The sequence below is a fragment of the Lactuca sativa genome, chromosome 4 (genome assembly GCF_002870075.4).
Source record: "Lactuca sativa cultivar Salinas chromosome 4, Lsat_Salinas_v11, whole genome shotgun sequence".
NCBI classification, from domain to species: domain Eukaryota; kingdom Viridiplantae; phylum Streptophyta; class Magnoliopsida; order Asterales; family Asteraceae; genus Lactuca; species Lactuca sativa.
In genome coordinates this window covers 21,689,482-21,716,974 of record NC_056626.2, presented here as the reverse complement: position 1 = coordinate 21,716,974, position 27,493 = coordinate 21,689,482, and the positions used below count along the sequence as shown (strand labels likewise).

Below are 27,493 nucleotides of genomic sequence, written 5' to 3'. Positions count from 1 at the left end.
AATCTGCTACAATGTATGGTACTCGAGCCATAACATCACTCCTCAATCTGCTATGATGCATGGTACTCGAACAATGACATCACTCCTTAATCTGCTACGATGTATGGTACTCAAACCATAACATCACTCCTCAATCTGCTACAATGTATGGTACTCGAACCATAACATTACTCCTCAATCTGCTACGATGTATGGTACTCGAACCATAACATCACTCCTCAATCTGCTACAATGTATGGTACTCGAACCATAACATCACTCATCAATCTGCTACTTAGAACCTTCAGAATACTCCCTGTATTGAGTATGGGTCCTCTGCTTTCGATAGTACAGGCCTATACTACCTGCCACATCTACCCATACTTTCCACACAGACCATCCCGGAGCTCCTAAGTAGCTGCTCAACCTTCTCGTTCACCAATTCCGCCACGCGTGCCTGCTCCCCAGCGAAATGCTATACTCTACCAGCACACTCATCTAGCTAAGGTTACTACCTAGGCTCTTCCTTGGTTCTACCACTTATCCGCCATCAGTTGCTGAAGAACTCCTAATGATGCCAGCCATCTACCTCCTGAATATCGTCATATTCACTTAGTAGCTAACTCCCATCATCGAGAGCTCCACAAAGCACGAAGCAAGCAGCATTCGGGCATCGAAGTATCTCCTTCAGCACGTAAAACCTCCTTAGGTTATTATCTACTCGCTTTCCTCATACTTGAATGATATCACCTAACTCTAACATCTTCGCCCCACATGGCCTCTGGCTACCCTCTCGGAAGACTCCTCATATGCTCATATAGATACCTCTTCTAGATTACTCCTCTACTCGAATCCCCTAAAGGATTCCTGCTGAATACTCTCACTCATCTCATACTCAAAAGCACATCACATACAACAACAACTCCTAGGCTAAGGCATCACAAATAAGGCCACTCTAGTCCTAACATATGAAATACCTAACCTGTCTCTAGCATACATAATATTTCATAAAATGTGTCATAAACATCTCGTAACAAAAGTAAGGGTATTTTGGGAAATCACCGTTCGGGCTCTGGCTGATTGTACACACTGCTCTTTCTCGTTTTCTCCTTGAACTCTTATTCGCTTTAGCAAAATCATTTCTTTGAAATTTTTTCTCAATTCCTCAGTTTGAGTCCAGATTTACCCGAAGGTGAGTCCGAATCCCTCAAACCAAGGCTCTGATACCAACTTGTAACACCGTAATTTTTCAAACAAATTTTTTCATTCTAAAATCGCATACTTTTCATAACATTTTATATGGAAATCTCGGTTATTCAAATTACAAAACACACCTCTTATTAATAATCCAGGATCCTTAACACATAACTCTTTCTGTGGTGTGTATAATCAATCCGGTGCCTTCCCGCGATCCTCTGAGATACCTGAAACACATATCACAATAGACAATAAGCACGAAGCTTAGTGAATTCCCCAAAATACTACATACAACACATATTAGCCACTCGAAGCTATAACTCTGTTGACCCTCTGGTCAATGTGTCTCAGTGGGACCCATCAGTCCCATAACTCTGTGGACCCTCTGGTCCTAAGCTCATTGGACCCTCCGGTCCGGTCTGCTTGAGCCTTCCGGCCTCATGAATCATTGGACCCTCCGGTCCGGTCTATAAACTTTGCATATCATAAATCACAAAGACATAATGCATAGCATGTCACATACAACAGGATAACATAATACTCAATGTGAGCACATAAGACCTTCTGGTCACACATAACTACCACTCAAGGTAAAGTATAGTGAGAAACTCACCTGAAAGCAGAAAGCGGTTATCCTTACACTTGAATCTCGAACTCGCCACCGCCTAAAACATAAGGCAAATATCTCTAATTAAACCGACAATTTCTCTTTCCCTCTCTAATCGGGTAGTGGGTAAAAGACCATTTTACCCCTCTATAATCTTTATTACTTATGTTGACCAAAACCCCAAAGTCAACAGAAGTCAACTCAAGTCAACGGTCAACTCTGACCAGACTTGTCGAGTGCACAAGAGTGACTCGGAGAGTCCATGCGTGTCACTCGACTCCTCTAAGGCCTCATTCGACTCGTCGAGTGAACCTTTCACTGGACGGGTTTCTGTTGCATTCGAATCGCGGGGCAACCCGACTCGACTCGTCGAGTCTTCCCATGGACTCGACGAGTTGCTCCCATGACAACACTCATCTGACCTTCTGAGATCAAATCTGTTCCTCTAATCCATAGATTTGGCTTCCTTACGACCAATAACCACGTAAAGGTCGAATCCTGGTACACATGCAAGGCTCTCTATGCTTATTTTGGTGAAATCCTTCATATCATGACAACCCTAGCTCATAACTCCAAGGAAAAGGCATAAAGCAGAATGGAAGGGACTCTCTGGACCTCTTAAGGTCCAGATCTAGGAATCATTTCACCATGGGACCTCTCATACTCTAGATTCAAGCTAAATAAAGCATGAAGAAACCTTAGATTCATAAAATCTACTAAACAAACGCAGATGGACATGAATCCTTACCTCTCACAGCATCTCTGAACGAAATGATGGAAGATTTGAGTCCTACAAGACAGCCCAACTCGAAATCCTTCCTTCCCTTTGCTAAGACACTCCAAAGGATGATGAATTAGCCCTCCTCTTGCACTACAAGCTTCCTATCTGCTCTCTATGGTTTCTCAGGGTGTGGTAGCCGCAAATGAAGGCCATAAGGACCTTTAAATAGGTCCCAAACCCGAGAAATTAGGGTTTCTCTGCCCAGCACCTACTCGTCGAGTCCACTCATTAAATCCGCGTGAGAAACCCGACTCAACTCGGCGAGTTGGATCCTCAACTCGTCGAGTCTCTCATTTAATTAAAAGATTAACCTACACAATAATAACCCTAAAAATCCGGATGTTACAAGTTGAATAAAAATTTCCGTAACTTATATGATGATCATAGCCTATTAGGTCAACATTCAAAAAGTTTTTTTTTTATATTTACATCATTTTGGACAATTTTGCCCCGGTTCCTAATATCATGGTCATTTGGGCCAAATAAAGTAAGTGTATCAGAACAAAACGATGACATAATAGTAAATCAAAAAGAAATTAAGATGTATTAGTCGATATTTTTTCCAAAATATGCAACCTATATATTTAACAATGATGCAACATGTTAATCTTCAACTATTAAACATAAAAGGAGAAGGTTAAAAACACATATTACTAAGTATTAAGATACAGCTAAAACAGAGCATAAAATAACTAAACATATGCCTCTGTAACTCAAACCAGGAAACAATAGAATTTGATTAAAACATCATAAATAAGTAGAATTCGATAAAATAAACAGTATGGGTAAAATGGAAAATGAAGAGCAAAAGGGCCACTAATGGAACAATGGAAAACAAAGAAAAAAAAGTTACATAATATACAAAATTAAAGACAATGTAGGAACTTACAATCCTCTTCTACAATTCACCACTGAACCTCTTTTGTTATTGGTTTCTGGCAAACACCGAAACCCCCCCCCCCCCCCCCTATCTTTTAAAAATCTGTAAAGAAAAAAATGGATAATGGGGAAGGACAACTTGAATTATAGTGCTCAAAGCCTCACACAATGAACATCATAAGGGATAAAACCGAATTATATTGACCATATATTAAACATCATGAAGGATAAAACCGACATAATGATGTGAGAAAAATATGGAGAACTGCCTTGGTCAAGTTATAAAAAAACCACATATACCAACCCACAACTCTAAAATGTAACTGTACGTGTGATAAAAAACCAAATGTTGGCCAGTACCGATTATATTTTCAATAAAATAAATAGTATACAACAAATATGAATCTGAAAAAATAATCAAATCATCTATTTTTTGTTCTGAGGAACTCAATTAAGTGATTAGTTGTGTATTTGATGTTATAATTATGTCGCATTTATAATATAAATCCCTTATTATATTTTTAGTTTTCTTTTTATGATATTTACAATCTTTCAGTTCGTCAATTGAGAAAAAACATAGGTTTTAATTAAATAGTTATGTATGTTTGAGCTTATTTCACATGGTATTGATTGTATTATACGTATGAACTGCCAAACTGAATTACCCCTCAAAGACACACACACACACACACATAAGTATGAAATTCAATATGACATTGTTGGAAACTATTATTTGACACACATTAAAGAGAATGAGAATATCAGTGAGAAATAAATTCCATTGATGAAGTGTAGGGGTAGTTTGCTAATTACATTAACCATTTGCAGTGGACCAATCATTGGGGAGCCATGAGGGAGGACAAATTAGCTCAATTTTGGTTCAGGTAAAAGAAATAGCTAAACGAAGGGCTAAAATATGTAATTTACTCAATATAAGTATAAAAAAGGAATTAAAATTTTTATTTAATGTAATTTACCCTACATGTTCATAAATAAAAAGTATAAGTTTTTGTGAAGAACATGAATTGTTACATATCTGTTTTTAATGTCATATAATTTCCGAACGTTTTTACCCTTGTTCATGATATAATGGTTTTTTGGCAAATAAAGTCAGTGTATCAGTAAAGTAGAATGACATAATAATAAAGTACCTTTTCTGTACATCTTCATGTATTAGTAAAGTACAATGACATATTAATAACAGAACATAAGTAAGATGTATTACCCTTGACAAACAGCAAATTGTAATCATATGGTACTGAAAAGATGGGTATAGTGGGTGTCAAAAGTCTTAAAACATACCCATGTTTCAAAAACCAAAACAAAATGACATGAAATAAATGGTATATATCACGTGCTTGTACAACCAATATGTCTAATTATAACATCAAACCGTATCAAAATGAAAAAACATGATCATATTTACAATCACATCTATCACCTTGGCATACAAACTGTCTCAAAATCTGAATGAAATGAAAAGACTTCATAACATTGATGAATCGGAACAACACACTCAAGTTTTTTTCCTGTTAAGAATGATAGTTCATTGTTTCGATAATCCCACCATTCATGTGCATCTGCATTGTTATTAATAAAATCAACTTCAACCCACTGATTGCGAATGAGAACCCAAAGACGCCACATTCAATCTCCATTTAGACATAGAAATCCCAATTTCCCCTCAAATTTTATTAGCCTCGAAGTATACGACATGTAATGTATATGTGTATAAGGTGAAAATATGATTACATATTCTTCTGAATATGCATCAAATCATAATATCTCATAGTTTGATAGTAAGATGTAAACTACATCTTTACTTATGATTGCTACTGCCAATACAGGATGAAAAGAAGATAGTAAGTGAAAATTACCAAGGTCCCTCCATTCCCAAGTAGTGGAGTGAAATAATTCTACTTGGAAGTTTTCATAGCCATGATCATTTGTCAAGTCACTACAATAAAAAAACATAAAAGTTATAGAACCAACTAAAACAAATAGTTAAATAATAATAGTAAAAGAGGCTTATGATGGCTCTGCATATGATAAACGAATAATCTTGAAATGTAATGGGTTCGAACGCATAACCACCATAGCAAACTTAACCGCAATGTACTTATAAATCGGAAATGGTAATGATTTGGCATCTAAAGTCGTTGGCTTACATACAAATAAAAACTTATTTGGATATTCATCTCGGTTATCACATTCACCAACAATGAGTCTGTTCAACGAAGTTGCTAAAATTGTAAACGCTTTTGGTAGACAACCAATGCCAAAACTCTTTGCACCAGACAATGGAACAAACTGACGCTCTATCGTTCCCCATGGTTTTTTTTGTTGAACAATAAAACCATGAAGCACATTATTTTTTCGCTTGTAAAGATCAAGAACATGCTTGTTGCAAGTTAGTTTTTCAAGACGTTTACTTGTGCAACGTATAATATGAAACGTTTTTAATGATGTTCTTGAAAGAATTTCAATAAACACGTCAGTCTCCAATACTACAAGTTGTAAAACAATCAAAATAATTATATAATGAACAAACATAAAGTAAAATTTGTAACGAACCAATTTTTCAAAGAAATTTTTCATTTTAAAATAAGCAACCACATTTCCATAATTAAAGAAATTCAATCGTAATTGATTTCAAAACATATATCAAATAAAACTTTTGTTCCAAATATGCGGATTTGGGAAGAAAGTGAGAGGAAGGAAAATTTTAAGTTTTATTTTCTTATTCCTCCTAACTCAGGATCACAAAAACTTAAAATTTTCCTTTCATTTCCTTTGAACTCGGGAACATGGAATAATGAATATTTTCCTTCTTCTCCCTTTCTTTCTGTCAAAATGTTCCTTCCCTTTCCTTTATTGAGTTTACAAAAAAACTCGGAAACAAGGCATTAGAGAGTGTTTGGCAAAACTTATTTAAAAAGGCTTATAGCGGAGTCAAAACGTAATTTTTAAAAAAGTATTTGGCTAAGCTTATCCGATGTCAAAACGCTATAAGCTGATAAGTCATTTTTAGTGTTTGCAAAAAAAAAAACAGCTTATAAATGTAAAATTACCAAAAAAAGACTTCCTTGATAATCGAAGCACAAACACATTTACAAATCAAAAAAATCGACAGAAACACAAAATTCAGCTCATTTGTTTGAGTTCCAATTCAAATTAGTATCAATGGCAGCACAAAAATAAAACACAGCATCACAGAAAAAAATCAACATCAGCAAAAAAAAAAAAAAAAAGAACTCACAATTTTTATTCTTTGATAATTGAAGCACAAACACATACACAAATCAAAATAATCGGCAGGAACACAAGATTCGGATCATATTTTTGAGTTCCAATTCAAATTAGTAGCAATGGGAGCACAAAAAATAAAACACAGTAGCTAAAAAAATATGTCCTTTAATATACATCAAATTCTAACAGAAGGTTTCAATAAAATATTTTTTGTAAAATACTTCAGTTAACTCCATTGATATACATCTTCTGTCCTTTAACTTAAAGGTCAAAAGATTGATAACATTGTATGTGCCGGGGAACAAAAGGAAGTGAAATCACATAAAAAATCGACATCAGCAAAAACAAGCCATGATTTTTTGAGTTCCAATTCTATCATACAAAAGAAAACAAAGGGAAAAGAAGGAATATCGACAGCAAGGGTAAAAAAAATGAATGCAGAAACACAAACCTTTATGGGGTCGAAGGTCGCCAGTGCTGTGGGCTGTGACGATCGGCCGGTGGGGAGGAGATGCCTAATGGTGATGCTTCGTGGGGACGGCTTGAGGAGGCAAATCGAGAACAGCATATGTTGGAGGCGTACGATTATTTGAGTCGATGTAAGGTTTAGGGTAAGGATATATTTGTCAAATTTTTTGAACGGTGAAATAAGGAGTTTTGATATGTGAGGGGTAAGTTATCAAAAAACGACTTATTTGAGGTTCCCAACAGCTAAAAGCTGTTTTTAAAAAAAAAAAAAATACCCAAACATTTTTTTTGACTTGTACCGGTGTGGAATCGGTAATAAGTTAAAAAGGCATTTTTATAAGCTTTGCAAACACCCTCTTAGAATAACAAAAAAAAACGGAAAAAACAAGATGGAAGAAAGAACGTTTGATGGACGAGATACACGAAGCGGGGGGAACCACAATCATCAAGGAATACGGCTTGAAACCACTTGGTATTGAGCACGACTTAGGCACCGTGCATAAGCCTTTTGGGATTTTATTATATATATAATCAGTTAGGTCGGTTAAAGGTTGTTAACTCTCCATCCAATCCTTTCCTAGGAGCTTTTCGTGGGATATCCATGAAGATCGCACAATGGGAAGGAATCATCAACCTAATAGTGGTTCCGATGGACAACCATCGACCAGGGATGATCTAGAAGATACAAGATGAAACTAGAATAACTCTGAGGACTTTAGAACATCCTAGAACATGCTAGGTCACGAAAGAACAAGTTGGATAATGCTGGAACGTCCTAGAAATCTCTAGGACGTTGTAGAATAGTGTAGTATATTATAGAATCTTGTAAATGTTATATAGATATCATTGGAAGAGCCTATAAGAGTCGGCAAGATACAGAACCTAGAAACTTTCATTTGAGGAGGTGTAAAGTCTCTATAAATAGAAAGGAGGTCTCATTAGTAGAATTCATTGATAAGTTGCCTTGTAAAGTAGTTGAGTTCTACAATACAAGATTTCTTTCATAGAATTCATCGATAAGTGTCTCTTGATTTCCAAGTTCGTTAGTAAATCTAGATCATCAAAGTTAGCTTGATTTCCAAATTCGTTAGTACATCTAGATCATCAAAGTTAGCCTGACTAATCACAAGAGTCACAAGAGTCATCCCGTGACAAGGAACTTATACTTTTATTAACAAATACATTTTTTGAATTACAATGTTTTAATAAAAAAAAAATAGACAATGCTATTACAATTAGTTTACCTGACTTCTCATATTAACTTCCAAAACTAAATCAAATGAATTGGCATCCCCATTTGATCATCTATTTGAAGCAGTTCACTCCCATAATATACGAACTCATATGTCTTCATCAGTTGATCAAGCTCTTGAATCATCCTTGTAACATTTTCTCCATTGACATTTAATCTTGAGCTTAAACATGAATCTTTTTCAACCAGCCAAACCCTTCAGGAACCTCTTAAAAAACTTTTTTCTTGAAAAAACACTTTAAAAGGATTTGAAATTTGGTTTAGAATTCAATATAAAACCTTTTGATATAGTTGTGTAAAAGGAACACGAAAGATTGAATTGTCATTTGACCATATCAATGTCGAGTTTGCATCAGATGTTATTATCTTCCCCTCTAACCCACCCAGCCACTCACTCCATTTTGACACTGCTATAAGCTAATAGGCTATAAGTTAATAAGTTGAAAGCTATTTTAATAAACTTTGCCAAACACCCTCTAAAACCTAGCAAGAATATGTTCATCATCATACTAAATTGATCCAAAATAGGTAATTAATCTTGTTTGATGATTATGTGTTTCTATCATTGTTCATATTTCTTAGTTTTTTGATTGATTAACTCTGTTTTATCTACTTGTTAATCTATTATGTTTTCAATCTATTGTATCGGATTCCAGTTTAGAGGAATTGAGCTCATCGGATTCAAGAAAGATATATAAGCTAGTTGAAACCAAATTGCCTTTAGACGAAGTTAGCGATTTCCCCCTTATTTATTCTGTATGTAATGAAATTTTCTGTAAGTGGAGGTTTTCAAGTATTAAAACACTGGTCAAATGAGTAATTCTATGCAAATATTAACTGATTTTGGTTTATTAATGGATGATTTTAAGTTTTAGATGATTTTGTAACTTCAATGATAGAATGGAATCAAGATCACAAATCTATAAGATGTTAAGAGTTTTGTATTTTGAGTTTTAATAATTATCTTTTATTACAGAAATGGTCACTTTGATTCGTTGTCTAGTTACAACAAGGTAAAATTTATTTTTAACTATAAACATTATGTAAGCATTTGTTTGAATACAATCAACTTCATAACTTAAAATTCTATTTTTGTTTTTCATAAAACATATCTTTGGAAAAACCTCCAAAGGTACTCCTTGGACCTTAAGAGGAAGGGTCTTCATCTTCAAGTCTTTGAATGTAATCTCCCTGGTGGTATGGTTTAAGAGATATCATCAAAGAAATCATTTCTTTAGTGATATCTCTTTAACCATGCAACCAAACAGTTCAAGAAATGATTTCTTTAGTGATATCTCTTTAACCATGCAACCAAACAAGGAGATTAAGTTCAAAGGCTCGAACATGAAAGTCCATCCTCTTAACGTCTAAAGTAGCACCTTTAGAGTCGAAAACTTGCGTTAATTTGTATCCCTGTCCCATTGAAGATTCTGTTTTTTCTTTAGTAATTTTCTTAAAGAGGTCAAAATGGGATATTTAGGATCCTTCCACATTTTCTAGTTGGTCTATGGTTGATTGTGCCAATTTGTGTGAGGCTTATTTTTTTATTCCTCCGGTTGAAAGTAGAAAATGAAACACCATTTAACTGAATGTTGTTTGATGCTATCAATATATCCCTTAAAGTTGGTGCAAAACTAACAATAGTCCTCTAACGGTAAATTTTATGTTTTTATTATTAATTTACCTTTTTAATAATAAAAACATAAAGGAGATATTGATAGCATAAGCATAAAATTTACCATTAGAGGAGTGTCATTAGTGTTGCACCAACTTTAAGGAGATATTGATAGCATTAAAAAACATCAAGCCAAATGACGTTTCATCTTTTATTTTCAACCGGAGGAATGAACAAATAAGACACACAAATTCACACAATCAGCCGTATACAAATCAACCTTAGACCAAGTGGAAAGATCCTAAATATCCCCATTTTGACCTCTTTAAGAAAATTACCGAAGGAAAAAACATGATCGTCATTGGAATAGGGATACGAACTAACGCAAATTTCGACTCTAAAGATACTGCTTGGACCTTAAGATGAGGGGCCTTCATGTTTAAGCCTTTGAATGTAATCTCCCTGTTTGGTTGCATGGTTAAAGAGATGTCACCAAAAAAATCATTTCTTGAACACTTTATAGGCAATGTGAAGTGTTCAAGAAATTATTTCTTTGATCATATCTCTTTAACCATGCAACCAAACAGGGAGATTATGTTCAAAGGCTTGAAGATAAAGACCCCTCCTTTTAAGGTCCAAACAGTACCTTTATGAGTCATAGTAGTTGGAAGAGGTTTTTGCCAAAAGATCTATTTTATCAAAAAGAAAAATAGAATTTTAAGTTATAAAGTAGATTGTATTCAAACAAATATTCACAGAATGTTTATAGTTAAAATTAAATTTTACCTCGTTACTAGACAAAAATCAAAGTGACCATTTCTGTAAAAAAAAGATAATTATTAAAACTCTTAACATCTTATAAATTAGTGATCTTGATTCCATTCTATCATTAAAGTTACAAAATCATTTAAAACTTAAAATCATCAATTAATAAAGTAAAATCATTTTATATTTGCATAGAATTATTCAGTTGAGTTTATAATTCATGTTTTAATACTTGAAAACCTCCGGACATTTAATTGAACACCCGGCGGTCAGAAAATTTCATTACATATAGAATAATAAAAGGGGAAAATTGCTAACCTGACTAAACTTCTTAAACTTCTGAAGACAATTTGGTTTCAACTAGTTTATGTCTTTCTTGAATCCGATGAGCTCAAATCCTCTAAACCGGAATCCGAGACAATAGATCGAAAATAGAAGAGATTAACAATTATATAAGATAGAGTCAATCAATCAAAAAACTAAGAAATATGAACAATAATACAAAAGCGTAATCATCAGACAAGATTAATTACCTTTTTTGGATCAATTCAGTATGACGATGAACACATTCTTGCTAGGTCTTACAGGGTGTGTGGCAAAGCTTATTAAAATAGTTTTAACTTATTAACTTATATCTTATTAGCTTATAGCGATGTCAAAACAGAGTTTTAAAAAAATATATTTGACAAAACTTATCCGATGTCAAACTGCTATAAGTTCCACTCTTAGTGTTTGGCAAAAAAAACTGCTTATATGTGTAAAATTACCAAAAAAGGCTTCCTTGTAGTTAACATATACAAATCCTCCATCATGGAATTGCTATGAAATATCATAACACCATATAGTGATTTCTTTTCAAAAGCTATTTTCCAAAGGAGCTACCAGAAAACTTCATAATCATTTAAGGAAACTACCATGATTCACACTCATCCCCCAACTCTTTACTGAATGTATACTTCTCATTCAGTAAAAAAAAATAGAATCTTGAGTGCATAAAGTTACAATTTTTTAAGTATTAAACAGCATTAATGAAAACTGCTTATAACACCATTTAAGTAGCCTCCGGTCGTAACAAATGACACCACCAACATAACACCAGCCGGAAACTATACCAAACTTCTTAAACCGTATACCCATCACTCCTAAAGAAGCACCGGGTAAACCAAGTCCAACACATGATGCAAACACAAGATTCGCCGGCAACTGTGTAAACAAACAACAATAATGCTTGCAGATATATAGGCTTCCACTCTTCAAAAAACCCATCACACCACCCAACCCAACCAAGCAAGAAATTAAAGATTTATGGCTTCCTGTTCTTATGGTTTAACATCTAGGTTACATGTTTAACATTTTGATTTAACATCTAGCATCCTACAATCATATAACAGAATTGAAAGATAAACAACTTTCAGAGCTCTTATGCATCAATTGATAACAGAATTGAAGAATAAAGCTAGGTAATAAAAACGACACATTGATGTTTCTACTTTACAACTCTTATGCATCATATAATAAATTCAATGAACCAACAAATTATTCTAACAGAAACCAGGGAAAAGAAGGAAGAATAAAGCTAAGAAAAAATCGACAGCAGCAAAAAAACGAAGATGGTAGGAAAAATTGACAAAAACGAACCTAGCAAAATCGACAGCAGAAAAAACAACACAGTGATGTTTCTACTTTACAGCCAGACTTCTTAAACAGCATACCCATCGCTCCTAAACAACACAGTGAACCAACAAATTATTCTAACAGAAGGAAACAAAGGAAGAATAAAGCTAAGAAAAAAATCAACAGCAGCAAAAAAACAAAGATAACAGGAAAAATTGACAAAAAACAAACCTAGCAGTGGAGTCAACGGAATTCGGCAGGTGGCTTCACATGGGAGAAGGCTACGATCAGGAGAGGCGAGCTGGAGGTCTCGCTTGGAGGAAACGATCGAAAGATGGAGGCGTATGTGATGTGTACAGTAGATGTAAAAGTTTATTAGGTTAAAGTTTATTGATCAATTTCTTCAAATGGTAAGACATAGTGGAATAACGAGTTTAGTTGTTTTTAAAAAAAATGTTTGTTAAAACATTCTTTTTAGAGAGACATTATTTTTAAGTTATATTGGTGTGAAATTGGTAATAAGTTAAAATGCTTTTTTTAAGCTTAGCCAAATATAGTCTTAGGGAAACTAAAAGAGCGAGAAAGCTTAGAGTAAAAGATGGATGGGAACGAATTGGGACATCGCACTTTTATAAATTACTTATACAGGGTAATATATTTATCCTTTCATCAAGGGTTTTTTGGAATTTTAAGGAAAAACAAAAATGCTTATGTGGGTTTTTTCGTGGATTTAACCTCTTTATACCCGTTTGACCCGGACACCACATATTTAATATGTGGCTTTCTCGATCAGATTGTCTAGCCCAACTTTCTTACCCGGTCAGCTTGTAACATACGTTAATTAGAAATAAGAACGCTCCTATCCCTCTCCATTCCTTCTTCCCTCGTAACCTAAAAGAAAGCACAGAGCCAAAAAACAATGTCGCCATCGAGAGCTCCCCATCGAGGCCAAAGAGAGCTCGTCGGCCGTCGCCATCTTGCCACCAGGTCGCCCGTCGGACCTCCACCCTCCCTATTTTCGACCTCCAGACAGAAATTCATCAAACAGGTAAGCTAATCTTCTCCTTTTCTGTTAATAAATTTTGAAATCAGAAAATGTTTATGTATAAGCTATATGAAATTTGAATACTTCTATGCTCTAATATTATAAAATCTGAAATTGTTTGCGTATAAGTTATAGAATCAGAATTCTTTTTTGTTTATAAGCTAAGAAATCAGAAATCTTATTATTTCTAATGTTATGAAATCAAAATCCAAATGTTATGAAATTGTTTGGGTATATGTGGACACTGTTGACCTTAATTGTGTTATTGTTATTTAGGATAATGTTGATTTCATCGGTATAAAATTGTTTTATATTTAAATAGTTATGTTAGTTTGTTATTTTTGGGATTTGGGAGCAATTTCGGTGTTTTATCTTGATCTTGATAAAAGTTATGATAAATTGGTTTAAATATTTCTGTTTTAGGATGTTAGTTTATACCTTTGTGGTGATTTAAATTAGTTGAATATTTATGTTTTAGGATGTTGGTTTGGACCGAGTGTGAGGACAAAACTTTTATTGATGCATGTATCCATGAACTAAACCACTAATGGTCGTGAGGGTTCTGGGCTTAAGGCAGGTTCATGGAAGACAATACGCGAAAAATTGATAAACGAACACGGTAAAGAGGTTGATCAGTAACAAATGAGAAAACCATTTTGACTACTATAAATCAAAGTATGTTGATTGGGTGAAACTGAAAACCAAAACCGACAATATATATGATCCTATAAAAATAAATTTAATCTGACCAATAAACAATGGAAGGAAGAGGGCAAGGTAATATTTTTATAACAAATATTAATATGATTATTTTTATAACAAATACTAATATTTACAAAAATTGTAAATAACTGAACAAGTTCGTGTTGTCACTGAAAACTAAGTCCCTGTTGTACCCTGATCTTTGCACCCAACTATTTGAAGGGTCGATCTCGATCGGCTTTCAAAGTTGAAGGTCATCTTCTACACTCCATCGTCATGTAGAAGAGTTTAGTGTCCATGATTTTGATGATGATGTTCTGATGGAAATCGCAACATAACACATACGTGCAAGTGAAGAATCTTCAGGGCATTCAAAATATAAGGAAGTTGGTGGAAACAAAAGAGTTGGTGGAAAAAAAAAAGATACAAGGGCACTAAAAGTTGAGGAGGATATTGTCAAGCTTGCAAGGTAATTTGTGGGAAAAAATTACATTGAAAAAAATGAAATGGATAGGGATGTTGATGTATGGATAAACTGAAGAAAGTGTAACGAGGAGAATATGAAAGACACAAGATCGCTCTTTTGCTATTTGGTGAAAGTGCTGATGTTCGAAAAGTTTGGTTACGACTTTCGCCTACTAGTTGTGAGTCATGATTAATGGGTGCGTATAGGAAGTTTGCTTACCTTTGATGACTTCCGACTACAAGTTTTTTGTTGCATGACTTTTGTTATTTGCATGACTTCTAGATGCTATGTTTGATGATTTTTTAGATGTTACTTTGGATAATTTTTACTAGTTTTTTGTTGGATGACTTTTGTTACTTTGGATGTTATGTTTTTTGATATTGAAGATGAATTTTGTTATTTACTAGTTTTTTGGTGCATGATTTTTTTTTTACTTTAACATGTTATCTATAATTGTTTATAAGATGTAAACTATGGTTTCTGATGGTGAAGTTGTAGTTTTTCTTTTACTTGTGTTTTATTGGTTAAGGTCAAACCGACGAAGGCTAAACAAAATTCATAGAATAAGAGATAACGATTCAAACGGGTATGCGTATACACAAGATTTGATGCATGGAGACCCTACACAATGTTATGATATGATGTGTCTTACACAAGAGGCATTTGTATTATTATGCAACCATTTTACCCAAAAAAAATTGGTTGCAAGCTAGTAGGAAAATAAGCATTGAAGAGAAGATGACTATGTTCTTACATGTTATAGGACATAATGAACGTTTTCGCGTGGTTAAGGAAAGGTTAAACACTCCACACAAACGATTCATCAATGTTTTCAAGAGGTCTTAAGAGCAATGATGTGTTTTGCAAAAGAAATTATAGTACCAACAACTCCTAATCCAACAAGACATGACTCAAAACGACATAGACAGGTTGTAACATGTTGTGCTTACCTCTTGATATTGCTGTCTGAGAACTCACAGTGACAAATGAGACTCAAAAACAAATTATGCGGTCTTCAGTTACTTGTCTATGTTGTTGATTTTTCTAATATATAGCAAGTGAAGTTAAGGTTCATCTTTCCTAAGCAAACTGCAATCAAAATTAAGTCGCAAAGATTAAACATGTTAACATTACTATACAAATTTTCATGTGCATAGAACCTTGCATGCTATTTACCTAGTTTCAAGTTTAGCATCTCGTATAAACAACATTCTATACTTTCTCTTTCATAACAAAATAATCTGAAAGCCGACAACCACACAAGTTGAAAATAACTACAATAAAGCTTTAAAATTGGTCATATGTAGGTTTGAAAGCAAAGTAAGCAAATCATATTTGAAACAATATTTTCAATTAGATTAAAAGCAAAATAGAATTTGATGGTTGTTTTTAAAGAACCAATATCATCATCATATATCATATTATGGACACTTAATTTGACAGTAAACCCCGTTGACCTTTTAAAACTACCATCAAATCACCTGTTCTTATCTAAACATTTCTGTATTAAAAGAAATGAACATAAACCATATTAATTTACCCTGATGTATGATATTAGTGTTTAACAATAAAAATCACGATATCAGATTAATGGAACAGGTAACCGGTTCATTCCAATTAATCAAGTTAGAAAAACACATGCTTTTTGCCATTCAACACGAAAGATGATAGATAAACAAAGTATTAAATAAGAAAATCGAACTCTAAAATTACAAAACCAGTCACATTAGCAAACCAATCAATCATATAACTTCAGGGAAAAAAAATTTGACATCAGTAAATATATTAAGTCAAGCTTTTTAAACCTGTGGGACATAGGAAACAGATCTACTTGAATTTGTAGATCCCTTGGTAAGCTTCATTTCTCCCGGGATAGTGTTCAACAAGGATGATTTACCTGAACCAACCTGCAATGCAAATACGTATTTCATTTAAATACTGATAGCCATAGGTAGAGATATAAGTCAAATGAGTAAGTTTGACTTTGACCTCTCCAATAACTGCAACTAGAGATCCCTTTGGAATGGAAAGATTGACATGATCCATAATCAGCTACTTCACTTCTTGATCACTGCTTGACAATACATAACATGCATCTTTCATGAGAATATCCATATTTTCATCTCTACATTTGGAGCAAGATGATGAAGAATCACACAAGAATGATTTACCTTTTCAAATATAAAAGTCATAAGGCCAGAACGTAGTTTTAACTTTAATTTGGAAAGCCGAAATGTGTATTTTGTATCAAGAAAAGATCTTGCACAATCAGAACATAAATCACATTATTAAATGGTGAGAAGTTAATATGCAATTCAAAAAATTACAAGATTCCATATTAAGCATGACACTTACTTCAAAATGGAAGTCAATCCAAGGGAAATTGCTAGGATATAACCATCAAAATTCTCAGATCCTGTTAATAGAAAAATATGTATTTTAATGGGGGCTATCTAATATATATCACCCTTCTATAAATCCAAACGAAATAAAAAATAGATATAGACCTTCTTGAAGATACTTAATCAGCTTATTCAGAAGCAAGGGTCCAAGACAATCATTAAGTACCTGCAATTTATGAAATATGAGATTTACCTTTACTTTTTTTTTAATTTTTCTGTAATTTAGGAAAGATTACATATATGGCCAACTAAGAAGCATGTTTCTGTAGCTCCAAACAATTCGGCTGCTTGCTTTTGAGCATCTAAAACGGGTCCCACAGGTGCAAATAAGTTGTCAAGTTCTGGAAGCTCAGGTAAGTCATGGAGGGTTAAACACCAAAAATACAGAAACATGGTTGTGATATTTAGGGTTAAACACCAAAAATACAGAAACATGGTTGTGATATTTAGGGTTAAACACCAAAAATACACCGAATTTTCCTGATTTCAGCACAAAATTCGGCATCCAAATTCTAATTTCTAGTCAACATGTCATTCTCTTCGAAAACAACGAAGAGTTGAACTAAAATCGGTAGCAAACAAACTCCCATTAATAAACTCAACCAACACATATAGCCATGCTTTCGTTTCAAGTTAACCAAATCCCATACGCAAACAAACAAACACGATTACACAATCTTCACCAATTAAAACTAAACTTCCTAAAACAAAAAACAAAAAGAAAAGAAAAAAATCTATTTTTTGGGAAAAAATTGAAAGAAAACAAGATTCTCACCTGGGAAATGTCGACGTTTTACGTCTTACGAACTAGTCGTCTTCAATCTAACCGGCGTGAGTGGAGTGTGGTGATAACTGAACTTGGAGAATAGTTGCAGATTGAACCTTCGATTGAGCCGATTGAACAACCTAGGTTACGACTTTGACGAGAGTGACAACGGATGGCGTTTGATGTCGGGCGGATGACGATTGAAAGGAGAATAACGCGGTATTTCTGTTAATCGGTAATGTGAGCGACCAAGATGACTGGTTTGAGAGAGGAGACCGACGAGAAGAAGAGAGTTACACCCTGTTCCGAGTTTCATTTAAAGGAAAGAAAAGAAAAGAAAAGAAGAGAAATGTAGAGAGAAAAGAAAGGAAAAGAAAGGGAAAGTAAAGTGTATTTTTAGTAAAGTGTATTTTTATGTTTATTTTTCTTTGTGTTCCTCAGAAAGAAAAACTAAAAATGGACAACTATATCCTTGTCACCTTTTTTCCATAATTTCAAATATATACCATGCGATTCTTTTGAAAACAAAATTATGCCTAAACTATTTTTCTTTAATTATTTTTTTCACATGATTATTTATATAAAAATCATTAATGCATAATTCATTATTAATCACAATTATAGTATATTCTTCATTTATATAACTTTTTCAAACAAAATCAATATAAAGGGTAAAAGAAGTAAATAAACCCAAACCAAAAATAACATAAATGTATTAATAATCAAACAAATTCATAAGAAACCAATTTAAAGTCAATGCAAGAATAATCAAACAAATTCCAATGTATGAACTCAAACCAAAAACCAAAAAGTATGAAGTCAAACTAATAAAAAAATCAAAAAACTATCATCCTAAGTAAGTCATTTACTTGCCCCCATCATTTTTTTCAGCAAACTTTTTCGTATTTTAAATGGAACTCTAAATAACGTCCCCGCATCAGATTGATTTCGCGACAAAAACATGAGAGCTTCCGCTAATTCATCGGGTTCCAAATCCATTGGCTCCAACTCTTTATAAATTTCATCACCAGTATAAACTCGATGATGAGAGTTTTCGAAGATTTTGTTACCCTCCCTCATAGCAGAAGCCACATCTTTAACTGCACGCATAATAACCTTTTCAAACGATTCAGGTTCAACTTCAGGTTCATCTTCATCTTCAATTTCATGTTTCCTTTTTTTAGTTTTGTACTTCTTAGAACTTGAATTTTGCACCGGTGAAAAGCATGTAGGAGATAACACTTGAATATCATCAAGACCATCATCATCATCATCATTATTTTTTTGTTGTTTCTCAAGTGTTATGTCATTGCTTGCTAGTAACTGATCCACTTCTTCAATTGTTTCTACTTTGATATCCCCAGTCTTGTTCAATCGAGCATTCTTCTCTTTCGGGGTTTCAGCATGCACCCCTGAAGCCCTATCTCTCGCAAACAAAGCTATCATTTCATTGTAGTTTGGTATTTTTTTGGACTTCAATGAAATTGCCTCTGGCTTTAACTGTAACACACAATCCCAAATACAATTATTGTTAAGAAAAATAACATAAATGTATACAAACTAAGTAACATGCAGTAAAAAAACTTACATTAATTAGGTTGGCCCACACTTCCTCGTCCGCTTCAATTAGTTGTGTTTCAGAATTCCAACCGAACCCACTCAATGAAGTTCCGCGGAACATGTCAAACCATTGCGAGAAACCTGATTTTAAAGTTTTCAAACGATTCTTTAGATGACTTTTTGTTAAACTCTTCCCAAACTTTTGATTAAGCTCCTCCACCATGTTAGAGTACGCTTGTGGGATGAAACTCCCACTAATCCTTAATCCTTTGTCATCTTGTGTCATCATATATTGAATAAAACAAGAATCCATCCAATTTGTCCATTTTATGTGTTCTTTCTTAGTAACTTGTTCTTCCTTCATCATCTTGACCTGCATAACATCATAAATAAACAAACCAAGCATTGATAACATAAAAAATACTTACTTAGAGGATGTACAAATAATGAGTAAATAACATGTCCAAAAGATAAATAACACAAATAAAGTCAAAACAGTAACGATTCATACAAAATCAAGTCAAACACAAAAGATCCAAACAAAATCAAATTGAAATGTTATAATAAAAACTAGTAGCTACATTGACATATCGATCTCATTGTTTCGATTTGGCAAGTAATCAGTCCACATTTGATTTGCAATTAAGTTCCTCATTTGCTCTGCCGCAGCATTACCCTGATTTGTCTCTTTTATATTATGGCACATTTCCTCTCATGGTTCATTTAACATTTCTTGTAGGACCTCATCTTCAAGATTTTTGTCTCGATCTTCTTCTAACAAAAAGTTATGTAAAATACAACATGCCAAGAAAATGTCTGATTGTGTTTCACAGGAATAAAAAGGTTCTTGTGTACTTCTAATGATAGGAAACCTTCTCTTTAAAACACCAAATGCCCGTTCTATAGCGTTACGTAATGAAGCATGACGGAGATTAAACAACTCTTTTGCATTCTCAGGGGCCCGAGCAGAATACTCTTTCAAATGATATCTGACACCGCGATATGGTGCCATTAGTGTAGTTGTATGGGGCAAACCAGCATCTACCAAATAGTATCGACCTATAAATAAGTTGTAATTAGTTATGTATTAAAAATTAGATTACACATAAGAGTAATTTTGGTATTAAAAATTTACCCTTTGGAATTACTAGTTTATCTTCTCTATTGAGTGCATTCTTTAGTATCCTTAAGTCTGATGCTGTACCCTCCCAACCACTTAAAATGTACGTAAATTTTAAATCAAATGTACAAGCAGCTAAGACATTTATCGTAGGGTATCCCTTGCGACCACGATATCTAGGGGCATCTTTGTTAGGTACTTTGACACGAACATGTGTCCCGTCAACTGCACCTATACAATTCTTGAAGTAAGGATAAAATCGTTTTTTTTTCTTGAATTTCTTTTTGTACAACATCGCCTTTTGGTTGTTGAATATAATAACTTTCCAGTGATATAATTGCTCGGAGAACTCTATGGAAGCACCTACTTGTAGTGGATTTAGAGCGACAGTATAGCCAAGAGACAAATCGATTTCTAAAATCATTGCCGACAATGTGCAAAAATCTTGCAACATGCTCTTCAACGGACATGCGTTGAGTAGCTCGAAGACCACCAACTTGTTGTAAGATAGTTCACAATTTCTTAAAAGCCTGCTCACTCATACGGATAAGTTCACGACATTGACCACCGTTTGAAAGGTCGTGTAGCAACTGTTCACGTATACGTCGCCGTTTTAAAATAAGTTTCCTAGAAGGTAATTTGGGACGGTTTGTGTTGGCAAGGGCACGATATGTCAGAATGGCCATCAACAAGCAAAGCAGATGAACTACTTGTCTTTGCCTGACTCTCAGAAATTGAGCGGGTGTTTGTAGTTCACTATCCATCGAAATTTTTACCTATTTTATGAAAATTATTAAACTGTGATTATTGTCTTATCTGTGGATGTATAGGTTATTGTATGGTTATAGTTGCTTACTCAAACCAAAGGTATATTCAAGGGCAAACAAATTTGTGAAAATAAATTTCTTAAACGATATATAAAAATGTACTTGTTTATAATTTATACATTTATAATAATATGAAAAATCAATATTGAATTGAAGAAACTTATGAAAAAATTATAATAAAATAAATAATGATGTATACATTTTTAAAGAAATACGTTTATAGATAAAATAGTAAAGCATAATAAATATAAAATATGAATGAAAGATAACAAAGTATTGATAATAAAAAGGGATATGCATCTAATATGTTATGATAGTTTAACTGTTTATGGGACTCCAATATAATTTTTTGCAAAAAACTCCTATGTAGTAGTATTGGCACCAAGAAAATGAATCAAATAATCTGTGCAATAATTAGTCATATGTTAACAACTACCACCAAATTAAAAACAAGAGAAAAGTTATAGAAGCACATGTACTGGTCATTATCATTTTATTTTTCATTTGTTTCTTTTAGATATAAATAGCATTATTTGTAGCTACTTTATGAGATATCTTTTTCATATGTTTCTATTACATATAAATATCATAATTTGTTTGTAGTTACTTGATAAATAGCAAAAGAAAAGTTCACATCTTTTTTTTTTCTTTTTTCTTGTCGTGTACAGCAGCAAAAGCAAAAGCAAAATACTTGTTGCTTCTTTTGTTACTTATTTGTTCAGAGTTGGAGGGTTGAACCAGCAATTACACCAAAATAAAATAAAAACACATAAGAATCATACATAAGAAGTCGAAGAAGGGGTTGAAACAGCAACTAACACCAAATTAAAAACAAATAACGATCATACAGAAGAAAGCGAAGAACAAAATGAAACCTGATGTTTTGCTGAAAGAGAGAACAGCCAACAGAGCGTGAAGAAGGAAGCAGCGATTTTTTTTTCTGTGTTTTGCTGTTGACGTGATTATATAGGGTTCAAGGGCAATTTGGGAATCACCGAGATTTTTTGCTTGTCAATGATTCTTTCTCTCCAAATCTCTCCAATTTGGGAGGAAGATTAGGAGAGAAAAGATACCTCCGATTTCCTTTCCTTTCTTCCCAAATCAGTCAAAAAAATAAACTCGGGAACGCCATTGAATCCTTCTTTCTCTACAAATCCATCCTTTTCACTCGATTTCCCTCGTTAATTGCAACTCGGGAACAGGGTGTAACACCCTGTTCCCGAGTTTCATTTAAAGGAAACAAAAGAAAAGAAGAGAAATGTGGAGAGAAAAGAAAAGAAAAAAAGAGAAAGTAAAGTGTATTTTTATGTTCCTGAGTTCGAGAGAAAGGAAAGGAAAATTATTTTTCTTTGTGTTCCTGAGTTGGAAGGAAAAGAAAGGAAAACTAAAAGTGGACAACTATACCCTTGTCACCTTTTTTCCATAATTTCAAATATATACCATGCGATTCTTTTGAAAACAAAATTATGCCTAAACTATTTTTCTTTAATTATTTTTTTCACATGATTATTTATATAAAAATCATTAATGCATAATTCATTATTAATCACAATTCTAGTATATTCTTCATTTATATAACTTTTTCAAACAAAATCAATATAAAGGGTAAAAGAAGTAAATAAACCCAAACCAAAAATAACATAAATGTATCAATAATCAAACAAATTCATAAGAAACCAATTTAAAGTCAATGCAAGAATAATCAAACAAATTCCAATGTATGAACTCAAACCAAAAACCAAAAAGTATGAAGTCAAACTAATAAAAAAATCAAAAAACTATCATCCTAAGTAAGTCATTTACTTGCCCCCATCATTTTTTTCAGCAAACTTTTTCGTATTTTAAATGGAACTCTAAATAACGTCCCCGCATTAGATTGATTTCGCGACAAAAACATGAGAGCTTCCGCTAATTCATCGGGTTCCAAATCCATTGGCTCCAACTCTTTATAAATTTCATCACCAGTATAAACTCGATGATGAGAGTTTTCGAAGATTTTGTTACCCTCCCTCATAGCAGAAGCCACATCTTTAACTGCACGCATAATAACCTTTTCAAACGATTCAGGTTCAACTTCAGGTTCATCTTCATCTTCAATTTCATGTTTCCTTTTTTTAGTTTTGTACTTCTTAGAACTTGAATTTTGCACCGGTGAAAAGCATGTAGGAGATAACACTTGAATATCATCAAGACCATCATCATCATCATCATTATTTTTTTGTTGTTTCTCAAGTGTTATGTCATTGCTTGCTAGTAACTGATCCACTTCTTCAATTGTTTCTACTTTGATATCCCCAGTCTTGTTCAATCGAGCATTCTTCTCTTTCGGGGTTTCAGCATGCACCCCTGAAGCCCTATCTCTCGCAAACAAAGCTATCATTTCATTGTAGTTTGGTATTTTTTGGACTTCAATGAAATTGCCTCTGGCTTTAACTGTAACACACAATCCCAAATACAATTATTGTTAAGAAAAATAACATAAATGTATACAAACTAAGTAACATGCAGTAAAAAAACTTACATTAATTAGGTTGGCCCACACTTCCTCGTCCGCTTCAATTAGTTGTGTTTCAGAATTCCAACCGAACCCACTCAATGAAGTTCCGCGGAACATGTCAAACCATTGCGAGAAACCTGATTTTAAAGTTTTCAAACGATTCTTTAGATGACTTTTTGTTAAACTCTTCCCAAACTTTTGATTAAGCTCCTCCACCATGTTAGAGTACGCTTGTGGGATGAAACTCCCACTAATCCTTAATCCTTTGTCATCTTGTGTCATCATATATTGAATAAAACAAGAATCCATCCAATCTGTCCATTTTATGTGTTCTTTCTTAGTAACTTGTTCTTCCTTCATCATCTTGACCTGCATAACATCATAAATAAACAAACCAAGCATTGATAACATAAAAAATACTTACTTAGAGGATGTACAAATAATGAGTAAATAACATGTCCAAAAGATAAATAACACAAATAAAGTCAAAACAGTAACGATTCATACAAAATCAAGTCAAACACAAAAGATCCAAACAAAATCAAATTGAAATGTTATAATAAAAACTAGTAGCTACATTGACATATCGATCTCATTGTTTCGATTTGGCAAGTAATCAGTCCACATTTGATTTGCAATTAAGTTCCTCATTTGCTCTGCCGCAGCATTACCCTGATTTGTCTCTTTTATATTATGGCACATTTCCTCTCATGGTTCATTTAACATTTCTTGTAGGACCTCATCTTCAAGATTTTTGTCTCGATCTTCTTCTAACAAAAAGTTATGTAAAATACAACATGCCAAGAAAATGTCTGATTGTGTTTCACAGGAATAAAAAGGTTCTTGTGTACTTCTAATGATAGGAAACCTTCTCTTTAAAACACCAAATGCCCGTTCTATAGCGTTACGTAATGAAGCATGACGGAGATTAAACAACTCTTTTGCATTCTCAAGGGCCCGAGCAGAATACTCTTTCAAATGATATCTGACACCGCGATATGGTGCCATTAGTGTAGTTGTATGGGGCAAACCAGCATCTACCAAATAGTATCGACCTATAAATAAGTTGTAATTAGTTATGTATTAAAAATTAGATTACACATAAGAGTAATTTTGGTATTAAAAATTTACCCTTTGGAATTACTAGTTTATCTTCTCTATTGAGTGCATTCTTTAGTATCCTTAAGTCTGATGCTGTACCCTCCCAACCACTTAAAATGTACGTAAATTTTAAATCAAATGTACAAGCAGCTAAGACATTTATCGTAGGGTATCCCTTGCGACCACGATATCTAGGGGCATCTTTGTTAGGTACTTTGACACGAACATGTGTCCCGTCAACTGCACCTATACAATTCTTGAAGTAAGGATAAAATCGTTTTTTTTTTCTTGAATTTCTTTTTGTACAACATCGCCTTTTGGTTGTTGAATATAATAACTTTCCAGTGATATAATTGCTCGGAGAACTCTATGGAAGCACCTACTTGTAGTGGATTTAGAGCGACAGTATAGCCAAGAGACAAATCGATTTCTAAAATCATTGCCGACAATGTGCAAAAATCTTGCAACATGCTCTTCAACGGACATGCGTTGAGTAGCTCGAAGACCACCAACTTGTTGTAAGATAGTTCACAATTTCTTAAAAGCCTGCTCACTCATACGGATAAGTTCACGACATTGACCACCGTTTGAAAGGTCGTGTAGCAACTGTTCACGTATACGTCGCCGTTTTAAAATAAGTTTCCTAGAAGGTAATTTGGGACGGTTTGTGTTGGCAAGGGCACGATATGTCAGAATGGCCATCAACAAGCAAAGCAGATGAACTACTTGTCTTTGCCTGACTCTCAGAAATTGAGCGGGTGTTTGTAGTTCACTATCCATCGAAATTTTTACCTATTTTATGAAAATTATTAAACTGTGATTATTGTCTTATCTGTGGATGTATAGGTTATTGTATGGTTATAGTTGCTTACTCAAACCAAAGGTATATTCAAGGGCAAACAAATTTGTGAAAATAAATTTCTTAAACGATATATAAAAATGTACTTGTTTATAATTTATACATTTATAATAATATGAAAAATCAATATTGAATTGAAGAAACTTATGAAAAAATTATAATAAAATAAATAATGATGTATACATTTTTAAAGAAATACGTTTATAGATAAAATAGTAAAGCATAATAAATATAAAATATGAATGAAAGATAACAAAGTATTGATAATAAAAAGGGATATGCATCTAATATGTTATGATAGTTTAACTGTTTATGGGACTCCAATATAATTTTTTGCAAAAAACTCCTATGTAGTAGTATTGGCACCAAGAAAATGAATCAAATAATCTGTGCAATAATTAGTCATATGTTAACAACTACCACCAAATTAAAAACAAGAGAAAAGTTATAGAAGCACATGCACTGGTCATTATCATTTTATTTTTCATTTGTTTCTTTTAGATATAAATAGCATTATTTGTAGCTGTTGACGTGATTATATAGGGTTCAAGGGCAATTTGGGAATCACCGAGATTTTTTGCTTGTCAATGATTCTTTCTCTCCAAATCTCTCCAATTTGGGAGGAAGATTAGGAGAGAAAAGATACCTCCGATTTCCTTTCCTTTCTTCCCAAATCAGTCAAAAAAATAAACTCGCGAATGCCATTGAATTCTTCTTTCTCTCCAAATCCATCCTTTTCACTCGATTTCCCTCGTTAATTGCAACTCGGGAACAGAGGGTGTCGGCGTTATTTTTTATGAATGAATCACCAAAACCCTAAAAACGACTAAGGTCTAAGGTAATCACGTATAAATATATTTCCTTATTTTTTAAATACAAAATCACCAAAATATATATAATTTTTAGAAAAAATGCAGGTACCCGTCGTTACCGGTTCGGGTAACCGCCGATTTTGGGTATCCATTGTTGGAACTGGAACCGGCGGGTATCGATTTCGTAAAATGATAATTGAAACTGAAACCGCATAAGTCTGTTCAAGTACCTATGGAATATTAAGGACAAGGTTCTTACCCTCGCTGGAAGTGATTACTTGAGAGTGGTGGTGTATAGTGACGTCAGTTTTCAGACCGACAGGGATAATTTCTGCTCTCAGTCGAGCTGGGTCTTTACTCTGAATGGAGGAGCAAGCGAAGCGACGAAGGAGGCGATATTGCTGAAGAACTTCATCGGAGACCTTGGAGTTGTACCGGCTATAAAGGAGCATGTGGAGATTTTTTGTGACAGTGATAGTGTGGTTGCCTTAGCCAAGGAACCAAGGGATCATTGCAGGTCCAGACACATCAACATAAAATATCACTTCATAAGACACAAGATAGAAGAATGACTCATCGTGGCAAATAGGGTATCATCAGATGAGAACCCGACAGATCCCCTTACAAAGGGACTAAGTAGGGTTAAGCATTTACAACATGCGAGGCGCATTGGACTGAGGGATCATATTAGTTTTAATGGTTAGAAAGATGTTTCAAAACTTGTAATAGATAAATTGTAATTGACGTTTGATGCTTAAATAAAGGGTATTTTATTTACTAGTATGGTACTGTCTCATGTCAATTGTTTACTATTGTTTCATTTTGTATGTTTTGATTTCCATAATAATTGAATTATTCAAACCATCCACAGTCGATAATACTTTGGAAGTAGGTATTGAATTAAGACTATCATGAATTTAGCTTGTAGAT

The 27,493-nt window shown here is 33.7% G+C and overlaps 2 protein-coding genes and 1 long non-coding RNA gene across 11 annotated transcripts; all 3 read right to left on the bottom strand.

The window, feature by feature from the left end:
• Positions 1-4,770: 4,770 nt before the first annotated feature.
• LOC111890379 (uncharacterized) lies at positions 4,771-18,173 on the bottom strand. Of its 8 annotated transcripts, XR_002849841.2 has the most exons (12): positions 17,797-18,171; positions 17,127-17,187; positions 16,975-17,035; positions 16,791-16,878; positions 16,609-16,690; positions 16,425-16,526; positions 15,570-15,708; positions 12,638-13,475; positions 12,431-12,513; positions 7,144-11,995; positions 5,321-5,400; positions 4,771-5,023 (listed from the first exon to the last, which is right to left on the bottom strand). It is a non-coding gene; the product is annotated as an uncharacterized LOC111890379 (long non-coding RNA). The 8 variants fall into 8 exon arrangements; XR_006190082.1 differs by lacking the exons at positions 12,431-12,513; positions 12,638-13,475 and having other exon boundaries at positions 17,797-18,173; XR_006190081.2 differs by lacking the exons at positions 4,771-5,023; positions 5,321-5,400; positions 7,144-11,995 and adding an exon at positions 12,019-12,166 and having other exon boundaries at positions 17,797-18,158.
• A 316-nt stretch (positions 18,174-18,489) lies between these two features.
• LOC111890366 (protein ALP1-like) lies at positions 18,490-22,511 on the bottom strand. Of its 2 annotated transcripts, none has more exons than XM_052771316.1 (3): positions 22,170-22,511; positions 19,376-19,720; positions 18,490-19,287 (listed from the first exon to the last, which is right to left on the bottom strand). In XM_052771316.1, exons 2-3 carry the CDS (start codon positions 19,712-19,714, stop codon positions 18,649-18,651), a joined length of 978 nt encoding a protein of 325 aa, XP_052627276.1. In that variant the 5' UTR covers positions 19,715-19,720; positions 22,170-22,511; the 3' UTR covers positions 18,490-18,648. The 2 variants fall into 2 exon arrangements, with proteins under 2 accessions (XP_052627276.1, XP_052627277.1); XM_052771317.1 differs by lacking the exons at positions 18,490-19,287; positions 19,376-19,720 and adding exons at positions 19,730-20,406; positions 20,483-21,243.
• A 412-nt stretch (positions 22,512-22,923) lies between these two features.
• Positions 22,924-25,171, bottom strand: LOC111890395 (uncharacterized). Its single transcript, XM_023886514.3, has 3 exons — positions 24,923-25,171; positions 23,816-24,846; positions 22,924-23,727 (listed from the first exon to the last, which is right to left on the bottom strand). The coding sequence occupies exon 3, from the start codon at positions 23,672-23,674 to the stop codon at positions 23,090-23,092; it is 585 nt and encodes a 194-aa protein (XP_023742282.3). The 5' UTR covers positions 23,675-23,727; positions 23,816-24,846; positions 24,923-25,171; the 3' UTR covers positions 22,924-23,089.
• Positions 25,172-27,493: the final 2,322 nt, after the last annotated feature.